The sequence below is a fragment of the Rhamphochromis longiceps genome, linkage group LG1 (genome assembly GCF_057381845.1).
Source record: "Rhamphochromis longiceps isolate RC_006_pf linkage group LG1, R_longiceps_female_GT1.1, whole genome shotgun sequence".
Classification (NCBI taxonomy): domain Eukaryota; kingdom Metazoa; phylum Chordata; class Actinopteri; order Cichliformes; family Cichlidae; genus Rhamphochromis; species Rhamphochromis longiceps.
In genome coordinates this window covers 23776689-23800687 of record NC_140557.1, presented here as the reverse complement: position 1 = coordinate 23800687, position 23999 = coordinate 23776689, and the positions used below count along the sequence as shown (strand labels likewise).

Genomic DNA, 23999 nt, shown 5'->3' with positions numbered 1-23999 from the left:
TAATTTAATATGTCATTTAACGTTTATCTTGTCTGGACATGTCAACAAAAATATTCAACACAATTTAACATGTCATTTAACGTTTATCTTGTCTGGACATGTCAACAAAAATATTCAACACAATTTAACATGTCATTTAACGTTTATCTTGTCTGGACATGTCAACAAAAATATTCAACACAATTTAACATGTCATTTAACGTTTATCTTGTCTGGACATGTCAACAAAAATATTCAACACAATTTAACATGTCATTTAACGTTTATCTTGTCTGGACATGTCAACAAAAATATTCAACACAATTTAACATGTCATTTAACGTTTATCTTGTCTGGACATGTCAACAAAAATATTCAACACAATTTAACATGTCATTTAACGTTTATCTTGTCTGGACATGTCAACAAAAATATTCAACACAATTTAACGTTTATCTTGTCTGGACATGTCAACAAAAACATTTGACAGTAACACTTTCCCTTATTCACAGGTTTTTGTTTAGGAACAACAGCATATTTACAGTTTTCCCTCTAAGTCTGCTCCGTTTTTTGCTCACAACCTCTCCTGCTTTTGAAAAGATTCTCTCTGCAGGTACAGAAGAAGCAACGATTCCTAGGTATCTCACTGCAAGTCTGCTTAGGGATGGGAAGGTTTGTTCATGCTCTTGCCACCAAACCAATGGATCCTTATCTCGGGGAATCAGTTTTTCCTCTGAGTACCGGCGTATTTCAATGAGTACATCACTGGAAGCTGACCGGTGATGTTGGCTTGACACAACCTGCATGTCAAAATCTGTCCATATCCCTCCTTTTGTTGCAGCTGGACCTGCGGGTGGAGGACTTGGGATAGACCCTGAAGTAGAAGGCCCTGAGGCAGAGCTAACAGCAGGCATTGAGCTTACAGTTAGAGTGGGAGCAGACTGTCCTGTCTGATAGACTTCTTGCATTTCAGTGTGGAGATGTTTCTTTAATACTTCAACATTGTCTTTGTCACAAAAACCAAGGTGTTTAAACCTAACCTAACATCCAGAAATGTACTTGCAGCTAGACAGTGAATGCTCTGAATACCCCTGAATCTGCGCTGGCATTGCTGTGCCAGCTGTGTGGCAAGGGAGCTGTCCTGATATTCACAGGCTGCTACAGCCTTGTGAATGAGTGACACAAGTGGAATAACTTTGGAGACTGAAACATGTTTTTCAGATGAAACTTCCTGTGTTACTTCTTCAAACGGCCGTAGTGCAACAACTGTTTCCTTGATCAGGGATAATTCTCCCGCATTTAAGCATAGTTGATTCTTCCCTAAAAGGCAGAGGGCTGTGGTCACGGCTTCATTTTGCTCACAGAGCTGCTCCAACATGTAAAAGACAGAGTTCCAGCGGGTATCTACTGACTGAATTAGCTTGTGCTCTGCCACTTTCAATTGTTGCTGAATATCCTTAAGCTTCTCAGTAGCCTTTGTGCTGTGGTGAAAAAAGGACACAATCGCACGGCATTTTTCCAGCACCTGCACCACTTCTGGGACAGCTTTTACACTGTCCTTTACAACTAAATTCAGTGTGTGTGCAAAACATGGAAAATGCCTCCATCCAGCTTTGTGCACTGCAGCAACCATATTTGCACCATTGTCTGTGACAACTGCAACCACCTTCTCAGTTATGCCCCATTCTTCTGTGATTTGCTTAAGTGCTGAGCTGATATTAATCTGCTGTATGCTGCCCATGGAAAGAGTGGGTTTCCAGGACAAATTCTCTCATTTGCCAGTTTTCAATGAGATGGCATGTTACAGTCAAATATGCCTCTGTGGACACTGAGGTCCACATATCAGTGGTGAGAACAACACTGGAAGCATTTCGCAAAGATGCTCTTACTTTGCCTTTACATTCATCAAACAAATTTACAAGATGAGTCTCAGTCAGTGATTTTCTTCCTGGGAGTTTATATTTTGAGTCAAGAGCGCTCACAAATCCCTGGAAACCTTGGTCCTCCACTATGGACAGAGGCTGGAGGTCCTTCACAATCATCTCTACAAGGCATCTTGCGAGTGTTGCTGCTCTTGGGGATGCTTAAAGCATCCACACAATTATTTTTTCCAACCTGCTCCTGTGTCCTGGCCCAAGATGAGCTACACAGGTTTCATGCTTATTATACAATGAGCTAGCACCACCTGCTTTTACCCAAATATTGCTCACTTTCATGCAGTTTTTTAATGTTTTTAAAAGGACGGGCATTTTTCAACAGAAGTGCATGCATGGAAGTGTTTTTGTGTGTGTTTATTTTAATAATAGATGGTAGTACTGACCTTATGCAGTGTGAGGCCTTGTACAACCACTCCTTTAGAACTGTCCTCCCTGACTGCAAGAGGTCCTGCATTAGCCAACAAATCTCTGATCTGTTCATTGTAAACCTGTGAACACGTGCAAATACAACAAAACACTATGAAACCACACAAAGACAAAAATGTATGGTCAGGTAAAAGCTTGCAGACACAATGATACTGCAAGGTGTAGAAATCATGAATGCGTACCTGCTGCGATACCTTTACATACAAGCAGTGTAGGTTGAGAACACATTTTACAACTTAAAGTCTTCTGTATAAGTCTGACTATCCAGACTTGACACAGTGATGTTGCACAAACAAACAACGTAAGAAACAACATTCCATAAACAACAAGGAGAACAAAGCAAAGTAAAAATAAAGGTAAAAATAAAGAATCCAATACTCACTTCAAGATATGAAAATGCAACTGCAAACTCCTTCTCCTCCTTGGCGTCATCCATGCGTTTGAAGAGCTCTTTCATTGTGCGGTACATGACCCCAGGGTCATTTTGTGAACCTAACATGGTATGTGTCTTGCCTGCTCCGGTAGCACCATAGGCAAACACTGCAAGTGAAAAAGTAATTAAGAGTTACAGAAAACTCTACAAAAACAGTTTCAACATAAAGCTTGCTTAGAAAAGAGCATAACCAAACATGTAATGTGAAAAACTTGGAATGTGAGCAATGGAAGTATCAAGTATATCCAAAAGGAGGACTGAACTTACACTATTTAAAAGTCTCAAGCCAGCCTCCAATGTTTAAAATTTTTCTTCCAAGGAAGAAATTTTGTAATTGTTTTTTTTATATGTTCTTGAGCAAACACAGTTTTTCTCTGGACATTCACTGCTTTTTCATTTATTTTTGGTCCAGTTCTTCCAGCTGACAATTTTCCAAGGAATGTTTTTTGTTGTTGTTGTTGTTGTTGTTAACCCACTTAACACCGATTATATGACTCATTCATAAAAAGAGCACCTAACCCAAGGGATGAAACAGTGTTTTCTCAACACATAAGAGAGAACTTTGCACAGTTATAGATGGCATCTTTAGGCACTTTGTCATTTTGACAACACTGAGCATGTACAACCATCTGTAAAACACATTGGAGGCTGTCTCATGGTTTGGGGCTGCATTTCAGCCAGTGGTGCCGGGGATCTTGTTAAAAGTGATGGAATTATGAACGCAGAAAAGTACCATCAAATTTCAACCTACTATGCAAAACCACCTGGAAAGCATTCCATTGGCAACAGCTTCATTTTTCAGCATGACAATAATCTCAAGCCTACAGTCAATTCAGTAAAAGTATACCTGGATCTAAGAACACACAATGGAACACGATCAGTCATGGATTGGCCTCCCCAGAGTCTGGACCTCAACATTATTAAAGCAGTGTAGGATCCCCTTGACGGGGATTGATCTACCAACATCTAAAGAATGTGTTTTGAGAAGCCTGGAGAACTATTCCTGAAGACCACTTTTACTTGGTATACTGTTTTTTTTTATAAATATTTACAGATGCTTCGATAAATCACTGCAAATATTTCCCATTATATTAGCAAAGCATAAGGGAATGAGAGGTGGTTTAAGACTTATGCACAGTACAGAACTATACAAAGTAATACTTTCTCAAGCTTTAAATTCACATTAGAGAAATAAATACAATTCTTTCTTTTTTTTTTTTGGCTTAGTCAATTGCACCAAAATATATGGTAAAGAATAACACTCTGCACTCCATTTATCCAGCCCTGGAATAAAATCGTATCTTTGAAGGTCTATCCCCTTCACAGCAGTGAGGGTAATTTGTCGCTGCAGACAGATAAATAACTAGCACACTACAGAACGAGTTAATCAGCTCCACATCTTTTTATAATTGGCAGACATCATGACTAATTCAGACAGACTGTAGCTGCAGCTTGTACTCATTAATTTGTCACCTGTACAGTTGAATCCATTCATCACCCCATCCAGCACTCCTTTAGTGGTGTTCTCAAAAATGTCGACTTGTGTAGCATTCTCGTCGAAGACTAGGTCAAAAACAAACTTCAGGTCTTTGTTAGCCTTCTTATTGATGTTTCTGTTTCGTACTCTTTGTGACCCAAAGCACGACAAGTCCTCTTCTTTGGGGTCAAATATGAGCATGTGGTTATCGACGACCTGGACCACATTTCGACAGTTTTCGCGCTTTTCACTGTCATTGGCCGGCCTCACTCGAACAACAACCTTTACATGGCTGCACACATCACTCGCCATCTTGGTTTCCCTGCAAGGAATGAAGCATTACAAAACAAGACAACAAACAAATAAAATGTTAACTGGATTTCACAATCTTGAAAATATGCTGATAAAATTCAAACATGGTCTGAGGACTTTGAAGGCAGAGTTGAACTTGTTTTATGGTAAGCGAACAGCCTAAAAGTGTTTTCATACAGAATGCCACAGGAATGAGTCCTAAAAACTGGAAACACTTTAGCTTTTTTGAACTTCCAGTTCCATCGTCTCAAAGTGCAGACTAAGGTCAGGTCTCACTGTAATTTATAATATTTCTTGTCTGTTAACTACCAGACAAGCAATATGCACTCTGTGTAGAGCAAGGTTTCAACATTTGAAATCAGAGCAAGTCAAAGCTGTGCAAAGCTTGTGGTCAGAGGTCTACATACACTCATCATGACTGTTCTTTTTCTAGAGTGAAATGATTGTACAGGACACATCTTTACCTACTTAAAAAAAACAAGAATTGGGTGCACATGTTTGAATTTATTTGGGATTTATTTGAATCCAAACAGGGTCAAACATATACATACAGGTTCAAATATATAAATACACCCCCACACTAATATTTGGTAAAATGTCCCTTAGTAAGTTGCACCTTAGATGATTTTGGTAGCCATCAACAAGCCTCTGGCATAATTTTGGCTCAATATTTGATCAATCTTCTAGGCAGAAATGGCTTTGGGTAGGCAATTCCACAAGCTTACTGTTTAGTGCTTTATCCATTCCAAAAGCAGTTTTTATGTGTGCTTGGGCTCAGTGTCCTGCTGGAACACCCAACTGTGACCATATTTCAACCATCTAACTGTTTATTTGAGATAAAGTTAAAGAATTTGGAGGTTGTCCTTGTTCTTCATTATTCTCTCCACTTTGTGTAATGTACCAGTATCACTATGAGTGAAAAAAGCCCCAGAGCATGTTGCTACCATTACCATGCTTGACGGTTGGTACAGTGTTTTTAGGATTTATTACCATGACATGAAATTACCATGGCATTCATGCACATGATGAGTCTATCTAAACCTCTGACCACAACTGTACATAAGGATACTGAAACTTTCACAAAACTAATAACAATAATCTTTAAATAAAAAAAAATAATACAACAAAAACCTACACTTGTGTTTTAAACGTTTTGGGTTAGGGACTGATACTCATGGACATTTTTCAGTGACATTAAAATAAAATAAAGATATATATCTATATATACACACACACATACATATATATCGTGGTAATCGGAGCACTAGGTGCGGTGACTGCCAAGCTAGGCGAGTGGCTCCAGCAGATCCCGGGAATAACATCGGAGGTCTCTGTCCTGGGAACAGCTAAGATACTGCGCAGGACCCCGAGCTTGAAGGATAAACCGCCCGCAGGGGCGTGCTGGGTGTTATTTATATTTATATATATATATGGACCGGGGATTCACTTTAATAACAGCATAATATAATCAAATGCTGTCTAACATGTATTAACACGCAATTTTCAGGTACAGCTAGCTCAGTACTATTAAATGGAATAAACAGTCGAAGTCGAGCACACGTTACAATGTGATGACAATCCTGCCAACGTAAATACAGCAGGACTGGCCAGCCCCTTCCATCTAGCTAGCTGTAGTACAGTCACTAACAGTAAGATGGCATTGATTACTTCGTCTCCGATGCAATCTTCGGTCTTACCTTTTGTTAGTAACGACTATCGTCCATATCCCTACTAAGGCGACACTTTCAGATCAATCGCTCGGTTTAAAAGTAGCTCGAATTAAGTGAATAAACTCGCTAACCTTGTCGCTAGCACAACCGCCGCCAATATTTTCAAAAAAGCTGTCGTCTTCCTCTGTGGCATCTGATAGGTCGAGAGGGGCGCGTCACTAGGCGGGCCGTGGTGACGCACAGTGCACGCTGCGGAAGGTGGAGCTACTCCGTGGTGTGCTACGGTAAGCTACTGCCGCTTTCTGTGCATAAGCACGGTTGTCTGGCTCAACATTTGTGAAACTTGATTAAATGGACCTGACTACACCGTCGGGTCCTTTTCAGTATATTTTATTGACAGTCTCTGTAGGTATGAAGCGCGGTCATCCAACATGGTGGCATAGCAACGGTATCCTCTGCATCGCTTTATTTAGATGTAACATGTCCAGCCTCTGCTGATATCATAGCCTGTATACACGTATTACAGAGCATTAGGGTGGGCTAAACATTCAAAATTTAATAGATAATAGCTTTACAGTCATGGCCACGTCAAACACGTGCATGCCTTTTTGTATCTGCTCCATGTTCAGGCGTTTTTAGCTAGGTAGATAGCTAACCTTTACACCAAAATACTGTTTTTGTGTGGGGAGTTGCTACTAAATATCACCATAAATGATGGCACATGTTTGTTTAAGGGAACTGCTAACCTCTAACAACCTACAGATAAGTTAGTACGACCTTCCTACTCCTAGCTTGAAGGATAGCAGCTAACGTTTAGTAAACAGCAAGAAGAGGTAGGTGTGTGTGTGTGTGTGTGTGTGTGTGTGTGTGTGTGTGTGTGGGGGGGGGGGTTCATGAGAAAAAAGGACCTACTTATTAAACTACACAATAATATCCGCATCAGTCTTTCCCTACAATACAACTCTTATTGTAGTTGTAGGCTATAAAATACAAAATAATCACAGGCATCTGAGGACAGACAGACAATAGTGAGGTGTGTGATAGGAATGACAGATGGGTTCAAGGTAGGGGTGGGATTACATCAGGGATCAACTCTAAGCCCCTTTTTGTTTGCAGTGGTGATGGACAGATTGACAGATGAGGTCAGGCAGTAGTCTCCATGGCCTATGATGTTTGCAGATGACGCTGTGATCTATGGTAAGAGTAGGGAACAGGTGGAAGAGAGCCTGGAGAGGTGGAGGTATGGTCTAGAGAAAAGAGGAATGAAAGTCAGGTGAAGCAAGACAGATTACGTGTGTGAATGAGAGGGAAACAGGTGTAACAGTGAAGCAGCAAAGGACAGAGTTAGTGAAGATAGATGAGTTTCAATACCTGGGTCAGCAAATCAAGGCAATAGAAAGTGCACAAGAGAGGTGAAGAATAGAGTCCCGGCAGGCAAGTGTCAGCAGAGCAAATGGCCTACCACCTACATAAAAAGGGAAAAAACTGTAAATAGAAACTATTGAGATAACTTCATGTCTTATGGCTGAAGCTGAAATGGGGACGTCATTTGCCTGGAGGAGTTTACTCGTGCTAACATGGTGTCATGTAGTTTAGATACCTGCTAATGAAGCTCATTGCAATAATAATAATAATAATAATAATAATAACAATAATAGGTGTTTTCCTAGGTCCACAAGATAAAAAAGCGCCGTCAATTGACAATAAAAAGAAATATTGCTGTGAGATGGTATACAGGTTTTTCACACACATGAATTCACATGTGTCTGAACCACTGCTGTAAAGTATGTATAGACGTGTATAGAATGCTTCACAATATTACTGCAATCATGAACTGAGAATCATGGCCACATCTTTAAATATATTCAAAATGAAGTGTGTTATTGGAAAGGTTTAGTCAGTCAACAGTTTTTGCATCTGCCTTGAATTTAGAACCGTAATGTTTTCCTCTTCCAAGTAACGTAAGATAGCTTTTAATTCATAGTTTTGTATTGTTCCTGTTCCCACCTGTTTGGTCTCAGTGCAGCTGTTAAACTGGATAAACCCCGGAGTATACTATAAGCTTCTCCAGAGCACAGCTTCATGATGATGGAGTGTCAACTTTAAAATAGTACTACACACCAAGTTCCTCTTGATTAGCTTAACCTTCCATCTTTCTTCTCATCATGTAACTTTGCTAATTTACTTCTCCACAGATCATTATAACGATCATGATTTTCCACATGACTGTCCGCTCTTACCCAATGATGCGAAAAACACATCTGGCTGCGCGGAGAGCATGGAGAAGGCTAAGGCCGAGATTGAACTCCTGTTTCGTTGGTGCATCTTCTGGTCCAGGTCATGAGGACAGATCCGAAGACCCGTCTGCTGTTTCAGCTGAAAAGCCTCCTCACATGCCTGTCATGTTGAAAGAGGTACTTCAATACTTAGACATTCAACCAGCTCAGGTACAATTTTTGGTGTCCTTAATAAAGTTCATGTCTGTTTGTTTAACCATTCTTTTAGAAATATGTCAAATATTCATTCGGACAAAATGAGGGCTTTAGGCGGGCATTCAGGTAGCAGTGGGTTAACTTTTTACTTGTGTTTATTAACATTATTTCCAATTGAACCTTTTTACCTGGTGTATTTCCATATTAAAAAGGCCCTGGAATGTGCTCAGACTGTAGGCAAATCTGACGCAGGACTAAATTGAATCTCCAGACTGACTGCCGACAATATTTGCAAGTGATTAGATCATATTTGTGTTTTCAGGGATTGTTATCCGGTCTGCCTCGGTTGCTGTGGTAATAGCATAGGCATGCAAACTCATACTGAGAGGTGTTTCTCATGTCCCCAAATTTTGATTTTCTTATGTGTGTCAGAGCTTTTGAAAGCAAGTTATTGGCAGGCTGTTGCGTGCATTGTGTCGGCTACTGAGGTTTACAAAAAGGTCTCTTCTCATTGTGATTTGAGGATTGAAATGACCTGTTTCCTGATTAATCATCCTCTTCACAAAGGTGTTTGTTGCTAAGGTAAAATTCTGTTCACACACTACATAACAACTTGTTGTTATAAAGGCATTCATGAGTTGGACAGGGTGGCAGTATCTTGGCTTTCACTTAATGTATGTACTACCAGGACAGATGGGCATGAGTCAAAAGCCTTCTGGCGTGGCAGGCAGGAAAGGAGGGAAAAGTAATGGCCCCCTCCACCCCTCAGATAATGGATGGTCAAGGCAGGTGGGGGCCATGGGTCAACAACTTAGTCAGGAATTGCGCCACTGTAAGTCTGTTGGCAGGACACAGGGTGCTGCATCGCTCCTGCCTGAACTTTAGCACCTCTAAACTCCTCCGCTACCCGCCCATGTGCCAACTGTCCCAAGACAGCTTGCCAATCAGATGCTATTAAAAACAGTTTGATAGATTTTATTTTTTTTTGTACAGTATGTGCTGTAGACCTCACTTGGTGTGACGTTCTGTGGAAATGATGTGTGATTACCTTCAGAAGTCTTTCTTTAGTGTTCCTTCACTGCAGATGTTTGTTCTTTCATGTGAGAACATAGTGTTACAAATGAACTTGGTCTTTATCTACAGCAATGTTACAACCTTATCGTGGTGCTGACTCATAGTCATTCGTATTCATATATCTACAGGGCTAAATATAACTGCATAACTACAAAAATATAACTATAACTTGTCAGGGAATCAAATGTGAATTCTGACATGGCTCTGACAGAGCTGCCATTTAAGTGCTTAAATTTGTAGTGGGCGTGTGGTGTTGTCAGTAACAGATCAGTTGCTTTGAGGAGGAAAACCTGCCCTTAATTGCAGACAAATGTCCAAACGATTAAAGATTAAATGGGCTTTATAAAAATAATCACTAATATGTAATTGCTCTTGTTGGCTGAAGAAGAGTTTGTATGAATGGAGGACTTACACGATGATGGGTGTCAGAGCAAATACTGCAGTTAAACTGAAGTGTGTAAATGGAGGCTTTCAGTGCCCTGCTGCCTCCCACACAGGACGTCTGGCTGTAAATCTGTATGCAGGTATCTAATTTGCAGTGGTAGCCTGCGCTCTATTTTCTCAGTTTTACAAATGGCCATCATGCTTGTTGGGTCTTGATTGATAGTTTGTCATATTTCTTGTCTGAAATTGTATCCTTGCTTAATGAAGAACACTCTATCTCACCATGAATTGCCTTCAAAGCCCCATATGATGGCTTTTCTTCCTTGGTTTAATGCAGGTCTGTGTGAAACAGCTTGCTGGGACAGGACTAAACCTAAGGTGATATTTTCTTTTCTCTGCCTTTTTAACTATTTTGTTATAGGGATATTTAAATTGGTGTGTCAGGCCTCCACTTTGATATAGACTGAAATATCTCAGTAGATAGATTATTTGTGTACACTAAGGATAAATTAAAATGGCCTTTAACAAATGTTAATTCTGTTATTTGATTTTTTTTTTTCACCAGAGAAATCTGAAATATGGTATGTGATGTATCTGAGGGATGTGATGGCCAGGGAAAACAAGATTGTTAAGCTGTGGCTATGTAGCCAACGGTTAACGTAAGTTAACATTTTAACTGTTAGGTTAAAGATTTCAGTTGTATTTTTTTTATGTATTTATTTAAAGTTAGGTAGGGCACTCTAGATGGCCTGACAGCAAGCTATAGCGATAGCCTTAGCCTTAGCTATTAGCTCGTATTAGCTTTGGTCAGTTATTTGGTCAATGTTTTAAAGGCCCTACCTAGTTGAATAGATAGAGACCATGACTTTAACTACATATATGGAGCTACCAGTCAGATTTAATAACAGCTGGTTAAAAGGTTTAATGACTTTATCCAAAGTTGACTTTAAAAAGTTTTTATATTCGCACAAGTTCCTTGACTTTATTTATCACTTCCAGTGGCGCCAATCAACATCATTGGCTCAACCCAGCAAAACATTTGAACAATGCCATGCCATGTTAATTTGCATTATGAATGCAGCAAGCTAAGAAAAACCTTTGCACTGAACCATGCACCGTGTGTGCATGGTTCAGTGCAACAAAAAAATGGGACTGTATGTTTCCCGATTTGGCTGTTAACTGGCTCTTTGGGGTGCAGGGCTGGGATATATGTGTTCAGTATTCTTTGAGTGTTTTTGTTTCTCCCATATAATGTTTCTGACGTAATTAGACACGATGGTCAGCTGATATGAAGTACTTTATTTATCCCATATTTGAGTTGATTTGAATTGGAGCCTGCTCATTCCCTTGTTGTATACAGAATTTGTATTTGTGTTTTCTAGTTTAGCCTGTTGTCATGGACGCCCAGGTACTTGTACTCCTCCACCACATCAACATCCTGTAAAATTCACCCACTAGTGCTATGTACTCCTCCTGCCCTTCACTAATACATCCAACCACTGCAGAATCATCAGAGTGTTTCTGTAGGTGACATGACCTGGAGTTGTACTGAAAGTCTGAGGTGTAGGAGACAACACAGTCCCTTATGGAGCTCCTGCACAGCACCAAATCAGACAGAGCACTGTCCAGTGTCACATACCTACCTGTCTGTCAGGCAGTAATCCATGAGATGGTGGACAAGTTCACTTGCTTGCTGACTTTTTCCATTTCCTCCCTGAGAAGCAGCAGCTGGATCATGTTAAATGGATGTGAAAATTCAAAGACAATGATTCTCACAGTGCAGCTGTTAATATCTACGGAAGTGCAGTCTCTCTAGAATGTAGATGATTACATCATCCACTCCCAGATTATGTTGATTTGTTAACTGCAGAGGGTCTCCCTGTGGTCTCAGGTGGGCTAAGACTAGTCTCTCCAGCACCTTGATCATCATTGGTGCTCATTAAGTTCTGATGGTTTGGACTACAGGAACCAGACAGGAAATATTTTACAACACTTGTACTTTCCTCTACTTCAGACTCAGGTTGTAAATGTGACTCAGGATCACAGACAACTGCACAGGTCAACTGAACCTAGGTGCTGTTACTATCTGGTTTCGCTCCTTTTCCATTATGTACTTTCTGCAGCTGATGCCTAACCTGCCCAGAAGAAGGGCAAAATCACTGACAGTGGTGGGGGGGATGTGGAGGCCAGTGATTTTCTTCCTTCCACTCGAAACATCCCTCGTGCTTTTCTGCTCAAGTTTAGCCTTCAGCTTCCTCTTGTTCCTCCTACTGCACCCTCCGGAGTACTTACTAAGATCTGAAAGTTATAAGAATGCAGTATTGCAACTTTCGGCATGGAGGATTATATTTGCCATGTGCATCTTTACCTTCAAAACGCTTTTCTGTTAGCTTACTGCATATGTTTCTTTTCTGTTGCTTTGTTTTCTGCTGATAAGCTATTGCGCGGGACGTATACCAATCTGATGTTGCCGATGCAGTGGGCGGGGCATAGTCTGTTATCTTCTGACTACAGAGACAGAGAGAGGTAGCGGTGTCACAGGCTAAATTATTTACTTCATTTTTGTACAGTTTTCTTAGTGTTTCCTACTTTAGAGTCACAGATTTGTTTATTTTTTTTAAATGTGTAACTGACTCGACAATTCGGCACTAAGAACACCCCTAACTGCGATTGCGGTATTGTTCCTGAGACGGCGCTGAGTGAGTTTATCATGGCAATTTGCAATCATAGAGATTCTGGCAGCTAAGAGTTGGGAATGACTGCTCAGATTTTTCATGAGACGCCGATGAGAGCTGGAGTGACTCAACTCCACTGTGTGCAGACAGAGATGGAGTTGTATTTTATTTAATTAAAACAAATGTACTCATTTTTAAACTTTTCTTTGTTACAGTGCTTTCACGTGGTTAAAAAAAAGTTTAAAAGGATGGAGTTGTACACTTGCGCAGGCTATCTGTTTGCGTAGGGGCCCTCCTCTAGAATAGATTAATGAGCCATCAGCTGAGAGTCCAGGAGAAAAACCCTGAGCTGCTGTAGGAGGAGAAACGAGCTGCCTACTCTTAGATGTCAGCCTCAACACACTCCCCCTTGTGGAATTAACGAGGCCATGTTAACCTTGCCTCAATATCAGTCCTTCAGCAATCAATTAAATATTGAGCACCATTTCACAACAAAATAACTCTAAATCGCATAACATTATTCTTTTGTCATCTATAGCAAGGGTCAAATATCAAACTGTATCAAACGTGTTGGGATTTAGGTGGTGGTGGGTTTAGGTTAACACAATTATCATCCTATTGACAGTTTCTGTTCAGCTGTAACATGGCTGTAGTACTAATACTCCTACAACTTTACAAATCCAAGGCAGCAGCAATAAGTAAAAATAATCAATATAAAAACTTTGATTAAGTGTCCCAAAGAAGTGCATTAAGCCATTCTGGGTAACTGTAAAGAAGAGCAGAGAGCAGGTGGCCACCGATGTGGTGCTTGCGATCCATAAATAGCGCAGATTAGGCTAGACTCATGACGACAATAGAAATGTAGCACAAAAATACAACAAAACAGGCAAACCACAGGTGTTGTGGCTGTTAAGTTGCTGAATCGTTGCAGACTTTGTTGAGTGCTGCGTTTTTCACTTTGTTATTTGGGTTATTGAGCTTGCTAGAATTCGGACACATGAAGAGGCAATCCTTTCTGGGAAAGGTGACCACAAAACACTGCCAGCTGTTTCTTATGAATGGTAAAATGGTAAATGGCCTTTATTTGTATAGTGCTTTTACTAGTCCCTAAGGACCCCAAAGCGCTTTACACATCCAGTCATCCACCCATTCACACACACATTCACACACTGGTGATGGCAGCTACATTGTATCCACAGCCACCCTGACAGAGGCGAGGCTGCCGGACACTGGTGCCACCGGGCCCTCTGACCACCACCAGTAGGCAACAGGTGAAGTGTCTTGCCCAAGGACACAACGACTGAGACTGTCCAAGCCGGGGCTCGAACCGGCAACCTTCCGATTACAAGGCGAACTCCCAACTCTTGGGCCACGATCGCCCCTGAAGAACAACAGAACACAGAAAAAAATATAGCGTGCCCCTGTGTGATTAAAAACAAGCTGTTAAATGACATTTAACAGCATTAATTTAACTTAATTTAATTTATAATTTTTAAACCAGATGGCATTTAGAATTTGCACTGAGCAGCCTTAAGAATAATAACTACCTGCTTAATACTGTGTATGTCCCAAGTCTTGCTGCCAAAAACACCTCCAATCTGTTGGGGCATGGACACAGCACCTCTGGGGTATCTTGCGGTGTCTGGCAGTGGGACATTGGCAGTGAATGCTCTAAAACACATTAAGTGAATGTGTTTTAGAGCATCCCTTGGATGCTAAGTCAGATCGCAATCTGAATTTGGATCCTGGGCTCTTTGTCGAGTTCTTTAAATCAAGTCCTGTGCAGTTTTTGCAGTATGCTTGGGGGAGGGGGCGTTCCCATCAGGGAGTGGCATGATTGTATGTGCCCAAACAAACATCTGCAAAAATGCAAGGACTCTTATAATGATAAACACTATTAATACACCTCACCTGTTAGTAGTTTTTTAATTATCTGTGGCTGATCTGTATATACTTTATTGTAGTTTAAGGTAATGATAGATCACAATCCTTTTTTTTTTACTAGGTACTGAGTGTACCAGCTTAGAAAGAAGGGCATAGTTGAGGCTAATATGATCTTGTCTCGCTAAATTAGTTTAAAGTCTTGCAGATGAATTCTGGACCTCCTTAGGGAAAAAGAGAAATCCCCATGTGGACAAATCCACAGTACAGAGAGTACAGTTTACTTTAAAACTAATATGAAATCTCTCTTTCGATTTCTTTTTTTAAATATATCCAGTATATCCAGTCCATTGTCAAGGTGAACTGCTGTTGTCAACACAAGCATACAAGCAAGGGGTAATATGATCTTGTTAAAACCATTGAAGTTGCTGTTGCAGTCAACATAAATATGAAGTACACCAAGTCAGACAAGTTAGACGGTGAAAATGTTGTTTTTTTTTTTTAAATTTTGTTTTGTTTTTGTAACTAGCCTTAGAACACAGTTGGGACATGCAAAACATATTATTAAAGGTTCATTAATTTTATAAAAGACTTTGACTAGTAGTTAGCTCAAGACATTGCTTGACTTTAGTCAGAAGTTCATTTTATCAGTATCCCTGCAGTTTTGTCTTTTTTTTTTTTTTTTTTTTTTTTAGCTTATCACTTTCTATAGTTGGGTGTGTATTAATCTGCGAGCACTTGTGCCCATTTAGTCATTCATTTAAAAACAACATCAACAAAGTCAGCTTACCATTTTATCTGTACTTAATTTGCTGCCACAGTGTCTTCTGGGTCATGCTGGTGTTCTTTTTTCTTTTTTTTCTCCTTTACACTCCTTTTTTGGAAGCACTGAGTAGTGAAAGACGAGGCTGGTAAATAATTGATCCTCGTAATTAAACACTCCAGCCAGGGATGCTGGGGCTGATTGACGGCCAGATATTAGGCCCTTGTCTCGTAAGGTTGCAAGTTTAGTCTGAGGTTATCAGTGGCCAGAAAGTCTTTCTCCCTCCCTGCCTCATTACTTTCATGAGTAGAACATTTCATAGTGGAGTGGTGGGTGGGGGTGTGGTGTGAAGACAGTCTGGGACTTCATTAGCCAAATGGGGTGCCTCAGTCTACAGAGCGCCAAATCGTTCAGCCTTGCTGAGCAGACAACCCCTTTGTGGGTGCCGCACCGCACTGTCCTGTAGACATGTTTTCGTCCTTTCATCTTACACATTCTTCAGCCGCCAGTTCACTTTAACAACAATAAACAAACAAATAAAGAAGACTCTTTAGTGTGCCTCGCTGTTACAGCTTAACTAATGAAACCTTCCCCCTCCCAACTTCCAAAATCTAAGTGCTCTTTTTTTTCCAGTTTTGCTGCGTCGCTTACAAAACTATCTTACAGTTTTTGGCACACTATGCTCCTGAATCTGAACACTCCCTTCGAAGTGAAAATTTTCCTAGTTGTTGGACCTTATTATTATTTGACTGGCTTTACCACGGTAAGACAATTTAAACTGCGCGTGTGCATGTATGTGTGGATACAAGTGGGTGAAGGGAAAGGGGAGAGGCAGAAGGTGTGTGAGAGAAATCTTCCAACAACTCACGCACACGTAACATCGCAGAACAGCAGCATAAATCGGAGGGGAGTGCTCTGCTACAACATCAATTCCTGAGTTGTATTTGCATATAGTTTTAATAACAATTATTGACACTGTATAACTCACACGAATCAAATGTTGTTAAACTTGGCAAAAATACACTGGAAACTCTCCTTCATGTCGAATTGAAGCTATTATAGCAGGTTTTATTGCAATATTTACATTTGTTCCTGGTGTGTGAGTGTGGGTATGCAAATCAGATACATGCCCTGTGGACAGCTGGATTGAGATGACTCATTCCTGCAACACATCTTCATATGGTGTTTGTGTGAGGTCCAAGTACATTATCTGAATGGTCTTTCTTTTAAATATGTTCAGCATGAATCTATAATCTATTATTATAGCTTGCCTTTGGTTAGCTCATTTATCTTTTCTTTGTTGACTGTGATTTTTTTTTTTTGAATCTGTCTTAAATGAAGTTGTTCCCGTCGTTTTTATTTTGTAAGGGCTTCAAAATGTGCAGACATAATTCCTGTAATTTGGACAAACTATTTTGAACCCTAAATGGGGTAATTCTACTCTTCACCTGAAAGCTGATAGTTAAGACAGTAGTTGTAGAATCCCCTCTGTTAGTATTATTAGCCTAGGTCATGTGGCCTATTCAAACTGAGGATGATTTAAATCAGCTTTCTTTGTGTACTCCTTTACTGATCTTCCTCTGCATGTGTTCCTGCATTTAAATGAGCTTTATTAAACTACTGTTGTGCCTTTTCTGATAAAAGTCAGTTGCAGTGACCTTATCTGTGTAACTAACATTATCTATATTCCCACAGCATCCAGATGAAGTGCTGTTGTTCTCAGCTGGAGTGCTCCTACTCCTCGCAAACCCTGTTCCCTGACTAATTTGGCAGGGAAGACCATGTCCGCTCGACACTACATGACACTACAGACCTAAACCAGTAGCAGAGGTTTCCCACTTATGCTCACACAACTTCCCCGCCACATCTACCTCCACAGTTTTAAAAATACCTACTTAATGAACACAACAGCGAGCACATTTCAAATATTTGTAGGAAGGCATTTCTGAGGACTACTGCATCAGTTCGAACATCAAGTCCCACAAGTCTCGCCCTGTCCTCTTGACATTGGGCAACTTCTAAATTTAATGCTTTAGAGGCCAGTTATGCTTTCCCCTCACCTTTTGCTGATGTGTACCCGAAGGAAATGTATTTACACTGGCACCACACCCAGTTGTAGTGAATCGCAGCATCCCTATATTAGAGATGGACCGATCCGATATTACGTATCGGTATCGGTCCGATACTGACGTAAATTACTGGATCGGATATCGGAGAGAAATAAAAAATGTAATCCGATCCATTAAATATCAAAAAAGCACCTCACAAAACTTGCGACATGGCGTAACTCTGCTCATAACCGTAGCACGTCGCAGCAGTATGCGTCACGTGATAGAGCGGCTGTGTGTATTTGTAGCCTCGCTAGCAAACCGGCATTTCATCTCCGATGAAGTTATCCCAGAGAGAAGTAAAGCAAGTGTGTAAGTTCATCTCTGAATGTTTGTAAAGCATTCCCGCGTTAAGCTTAACAACCGATATATGGAGTGACTGCCTCTTCTCTCTCCCTCCCTCTCCTGCTGCTACTTCAATCGTGAAACTGCTTAATGATCAGCTGATCGACTTTTCTGTCGCGAGTCCATCTCTCTTGTTTGTTTATTGCCCTATTTGCGCCGGAAAGAGGAAACCAGCGGCTGAACAACAGCAGCAAGTTTAACCTTGATAATCTGTTGTTAGAATTTATTTAATATTACTTTCTACACCAGGATCCTTTTCTACGTAGCTGATGCTGGTAACTGTGCAGGGGCGGATCTAGCAAAGTTTAGCCAGGGGGGCCGATAGGGCATGAACAGGGAAAAGGGGGCACAAAGACATACTTTTCTTTCTTATTCTCATTTAAAATGTCTAGCTTTTAATAAATAATTATCCGAATCTTACACCCAAAGTTTTAATCTGATGTAAAATGTATAGAAGTCCATTACTGTATATAGTAACTGTTAAGTCTAATATACCCTAGTAAGCTATAGTACTTTTTCCTTTGGGAAGATACCATCTGTGCAGTCTGCAATTCTGTTGAATTGCAGACAAGAAAGATGTTGAATCTATTTAATTATTATTCAAAATAAATTGATTTCTGTGCATTTTTTTCACACTGCATCAAATTAAAGTTGATTACGTCAATTAAGCATCATGAGGTGGAGGGTGGTTCCCTATTTTTTTTAATTTATTTTTTTTGCTGGGAGTTTTAGAACCCTATTAGTTAGGGTGCTTACTCTTTAAAATACCAGAATAGGGAGGATGGAGTAGGTTTAAGTTTATTAGATTGATCAGTTTTGCTGAACTATGAAATATTTTGGGTGCAGTGTATTTTTTGCATACAGGTATAACAGAATAGCTTTAGTGTTTTTTGATTTTTTTTTTAACTTGAGTGTGAACTTAGTTAGTTTTATTGATTAAAAAACACACTATATCGGATTAATATCGGTATCGGCAGATATCCAAATTTATGATATTGGTATCGGACATAAAAAAGTGGTATCGTGCCATCTCTACCCTATATCAGCAGCAGCATACACGTACCCTCTGGGCAGCTTATGGTTTGTGATGCTGACCACTACCCCCCAAAAGACTTACATGCCTCAGATTTAAAGCATCCATCCATTTTCTTAACTGCTTGTCCAGTTCAGGGTTGCGGGGGTGCTGGATCGTATCCCAGCTGTCACAGAACCAAAGGTGGGATACACCCTGGACTAACTTTGGGAGAAGAAACTCCATACACGCCCCAGTCAGCCAGTGGATTTGAACTCAGGACTTTCTTACTGTGCTAACCACTGCGCCACTGTTCTACCTTCTCTTTCTTTTCTTTTTACCTTGTTATTTCTTCACTAACCCAATGAGGTGGGGACAGGAACCCCAGTCTGCTTCTAGCTTTTGGTGTCACCCACTGGGCACATCACGCTCTGCGGAAAGGTGGGGAGTTTGACTGCAGCAGTACACCTGTCAAACTGTAATGCATGCATTATAAGGCAAGCTCAGGGAGGACAGTAACCTCCCATGGGGCAGAAGGGCAAAAGCTCACCCAGAACTTTGGCCATTTATATCCATATGCTTAGACAGTTTGACCGTATAGACAGCAAAATAATTAAAATTTGTCAGGCGTGAAGTGTTATTACCATGATAGAGTGGTTTCAGATATCTGATTTGGATGAATCTGTAAAACAGTCACTAAAAATCGCCACAGAATAACCAGAAATGGAGATGAGATCAATACAGCAACATGTTATTGAGCATATTCATCCAGTTCACAAGACTAAGGTCGGAATGAGCCGGCATGTTGTTGAGCGTGTTGTTGCTACTTATTCGTTTAGGCTTAATGCACCATCCCAAACAGAATAATGGTGAATTGATAATGAATTAATACAGATTGTCCAGTCACATGTGTTGTCACTTTTTCAGGGTAATGCATTGAAATGTGTTGTCACTTTTTCAGGGTAATGCATTGAAATGTGTTGTCACTTTTTAATAAGCACGGAAGGTACCAAACATTGGTGGACAGATTATAGTAGCAGTCGTGGAACAGCCCAGGGCAACTTTATCAAAAATCTGTGTGTTGCACTATGAAGCTTCCTTCTAAAGCTTTCCATCAAGCTACCTCCACTGCCCTCCTCCACCCTATTACCTAGTTCCTTTTATTTCATACATTGTCAACCCAGTCTTGAAACTACAGTAAGCATCTTCATAAACGCCTCTAGATGTCTTTTCCCTATTACCAAGCCTGCCACCATGTAGCCTTCATTTAGCTCAATTCTTCCTTGCACTCCCTAATGGACTTGGCCCTGTTCTTCTTTTGTCTTCCTTTAGTGCTAGGAAATTCACCTTCAGGAGAGATAGCCATCTTTCCTGATGCTTCTTTACATTTTGTGAATATAGTTAAGATGATTTCACCCCCTCTTTTCAGTTCCACTCGTGTTTACTCTTGGGCTTTATGCAGTTTGCATTGTTTCCTTAGCACACTGCATTGACGGTGGTGTCACACTTAAGAAAAATCTTTCAGAGCAGGCACCAATGAAGCACATAATCATTTTGAATAGATCCAGGGCATCAGATTTGACCTTATTTCGCATTTCCTTTCAAAACACAGATTTACAGTTTCTGTTTTTTATAGGGTTTTTTGTATTTACCATCCAGCAGAAGTTAGCAGTCTGTTCTTTGTATTTTAAATCAGACTGATATATAGTCTACAAATATTAAGGGCCAATACTGGCCTATCACATATACTGTAAATATATCAGCTTTAGCAGATAGCTTCGTTGCTATTATTAAAATTTAATCAGAAAAAGATGTTTGGAATGGTAAATGGTAAATGGCCTGCATTTGTATAGCGCTTTTCTAGTCCATAGGACCCCAAAGCGCTTTACACTACATTCAGTCATTCACCCATTCACACACACATTCACACACTGGCGATGGCAAGCTACATTGTAGCCACAGCTGCCCTGGGGCGCACTGACAGAGGCGAGGCTGCCGGATACAGGCGCCACCGGGCCCTCTGACCGGAATGTTTGTGCATGTGTGTTTGTATATCTTAGAAGACATTTTACTGCTTAACAATCAGTGTTTATGGGCAACATTCCCCAGAATCTAGGAGAATGACCTCTAAAGAAGCTTGTCAGAGTAGGATTGAAAACTGTTTCCATTTTCAGTTGAGTTGATTCTGACAAGAAAAAGAAGACATCTTTTTTTTCAGCTCAGACTGCCAGTGTTTAGTCTCAGTGACACATGTACAGATAGACTGACACACAAGGCGAGCACACTCAAAGGGAGGCGTGTTTCTGTCGATACTTTAGACCAGGGTTTGCCCCTCCTCTTCAGCCCACACTCAGTGATGATTTATATTACTTGTCATGGTTATCTTTCCACAACCTATTTATAGATGTTGTAGGTACCTAAATTTAGCCATAACATTGGCACTGTCTATTGCCATGGCTTTTTAGTTAATAATAGCCGATAATTTTTTGCTTACTCCAGTATCAATAACAGATTTGCTGCTGATACTAAAGGTACACAATACTCTGCTTTGTGATTTCTTGTCTAAAGTGCAGCACAATGGCAGTATCTTACATATAGACTTGGTATAGCTGGTATATCTCATTCACAGATTCTTAGTACTGGAGAAGTCCAAACTGGTCTGATTTTTATGAAATTGGTTTACATATTTTTAGTATATGCAGGTAAGGATCTATAAGCTCATGCAATGATAGGATGTCTGTTCTCAATTCACAAGAACTGCTATTGCAAGAGGATTGGTCTGATTGCAATGTTCACAAAATGGATGTAGCCCTCACCCATCTCTATATGAATACCATGATTAGGTTTATTTATTCCATTTTGTGCACAAAACCATTACAGTTACTATTTGGCGATCCTGATTTTGAAAACGGAGATTTTCCGTTTTCGTTTTAAAAAATAATCCCGTCCACACGTAAACGCAGAAATGAAGGAAAACGATGCTAGTAACATGCCAAAGCAGCAGGTGGCGATATATTCCTAACCGTGTAGAAATGTTGGCCAATCAGAAGTCTAGAAGTCTCGGTGGGAAATAGTAAACAAGGATGGGGCATAGAAGCAGAACTGAGTCGTATGTGTGGAGGGACAGTAACTGTGTGTGTATATGTAAGCATTTAAACACTGCAGAGAGTACAATTAACAGTAACAGTATTGTAGAAATTCATTTCACCGAAACAATAATGTGGCGCAGTGTGACGTCAAAAAATGCGCACACCTTTGACGCTGCGTTTTCTCCGTTTTTCTCGTCCACACGTAAATGCAAAAACGCCGTTTTCAAAAATATCCACCCTGGACGGAGTTTTAAAAAATCTCAGTTTTCAGTGACCGAAAACGCCGTTTACGTGTGGACGAAAGGTGCAAACGCATAGAAAAATCTGCGTTTTCAAAAATACCCGGGTACATGTGGACGTAGCCTAAATGTCTCCTGCATCACTGAGAGTGAATTCTCAATGCATTTGTGTTTTTGAATCACATTTTGTTTAAGCTGTGTATTGGATCAAGGCTCAATTTTCAATCTGTTGTGATGACACCTATGTGTAAATACTAGGGGTGCAACAATACACAAAATTCACGGTTCGGTTCGGTTCGGTTCGATACTTTGGTGTCACGGTTCGATATTTTTTCGATACAAAAAAAATGTTCATGCCTTTTTAATTTGTCATTTATTAAAATTATAAATATATATTTTTACTCAAAAGTACAGTTTTTAAATTTAATGTTGCTGAAACAACAAAGTAATAAAAAATATATATATATATATGATTGAGGAATCACTCATCTTTGGAAAAGAGAGTTTATTACAGAGAAATGTCTCTTTCCAAAATAAAAGCTATACTATACGCTTCTTCTGGGGTATATTCTCAGCAGCATATTAAACATATCAGGTCCCCATAAGGAGAATCATGTGCTAACGGCTGTCTAAATGACTCGGGTAAAGTTTGTAGCATGCGTGCTTGTTGTTTTTGTCTGCTTCCACTTGTCTTTGCACTAGGATGATGTCGGTGTAAATGTGCAGTCATATTCGTTTTGTTCCCACTAGTGCTGTCAGCGTTAATCTCGTTGAAATGACGTTAACGCCACAACACGGCAAATCGCCGTTAACAAGCTATCGCGGATTGCCCCGTGCATGGGGCTGGACGGCCAACACGTTAACGAGCTAACTGCACTAACACACTAGTTCCCACCAATGTAATTGAGCATTGCGTGGCACATCCAACATACTGTTTTACTTTAGTCCATGACGCGCTTACCTTCAGGGTCATACGTCACATGAAAACCAAAATAATTCCAAACGCCACATCTGATTGAGGGTGGGGGAGGTTCAATTTGCCATGTTGCAAGGAGAGCTTAACTTCTCTCTCGCTAGCTTGCCCTGCGCTCAGTGAATCTGCGTTTGACTACTCCGCCTAGGCTGCACTGTCGAGCGGAGATCCACTGAGCGCTCAACACAGACAGCATCGTCAGAAGGAAAGTTGATAAAATAAATTACAAATTTTGTATTGTTCGATACATATGCATACCGAACCGAAAGCACTGTATCGAACGGTTCAATATCGATATGAGTATCGTTGCATCCCTAGTGAATACACATGCTAAATTCTGATTTTTATGAGCACAGGGAAATGTTCGTCATCAGCAGATAGATATGGGTATAACTTATCTCCAGGATTTCTGAAGGTCTTTCAGAGTTTTTCGTTGGCTACCTTTTCACTCTTTCTGTTTTATCATTTTCAGAGGAGTGTTTTTTTTTTTGTTGTTGTTGTTGTTGTTGTTTTTTGTTAAGCCACTTAACACTAACCTGTGAATCATTCAAGCATAGAAAACGTGCCTAACTCAAGTGATGAATCAATGTTGTGTCTACGCATAACAGACAACTTAGCAAAACAGTTTTAATTTGTGTCTTTAGGCACTTTCTTGCTGGTGACCTGTCTCAAAAAACAAAACAAAGAACAACAAAACCAAATGAAAAAACCCAATTTGTTCCCATTTCCTTATTTGAATCAAGGAAAAATGCCAAATACATCAGTTTGAAAGGCTTAAAATGTAGTATTT

General features: G+C 40.2%; 2 protein-coding genes across 6 annotated transcripts in view; one reads left to right on the top strand and one right to left on the bottom strand.

Annotated features, from left to right (window-relative positions):
* kif18a (kinesin family member 18A) overlaps positions 1-6427 on the bottom strand; it is a 44331-nt gene extending 37904 nt beyond the window's left edge. For 2 of the 3 annotated variants that reach the window (XM_085402727.1, XM_085402728.1), the window contains exons 1-4: positions 6262-6398; positions 4249-4574; positions 2725-2882; positions 2300-2404 (exon numbers count right to left, since the gene is read on the bottom strand). In XM_085402727.1, coding sequence (XP_085258853.1) covers positions 2300-2404; positions 2725-2882; positions 4249-4564 — 579 coding nt within the window. In that variant the 5' untranslated portion in view covers positions 4565-4574; positions 6262-6398. Of the gene's footprint in view, positions 1-2299; positions 2405-2724; positions 2883-4248; positions 4575-6261 lie in introns of all 3 variants that reach the window. The other variant, XM_085402729.1, reaches the window with a different exon arrangement.
* mettl15 (methyltransferase 15, mitochondrial 12S rRNA N4-cytidine) overlaps positions 6408-23999 on the top strand; it is a 65693-nt gene continuing 48101 nt past the window's right edge. The window contains exons 1-2 of one of the 3 annotated variants that reach the window (XM_085402731.1): positions 6408-6518; positions 8430-8681. In XM_085402731.1, the coding sequence (XP_085258857.1) occupies positions 8445-8681 (237 nt within the window). In that variant the 5' untranslated portion in view covers positions 6408-6518; positions 8430-8444. Of the gene's footprint in view, positions 6519-6545; positions 7068-8429; positions 8682-23999 lie in introns of those variants that run through there. The other 2 variants (XM_085402732.1, XM_085402730.1) reach the window with 2 other exon arrangements.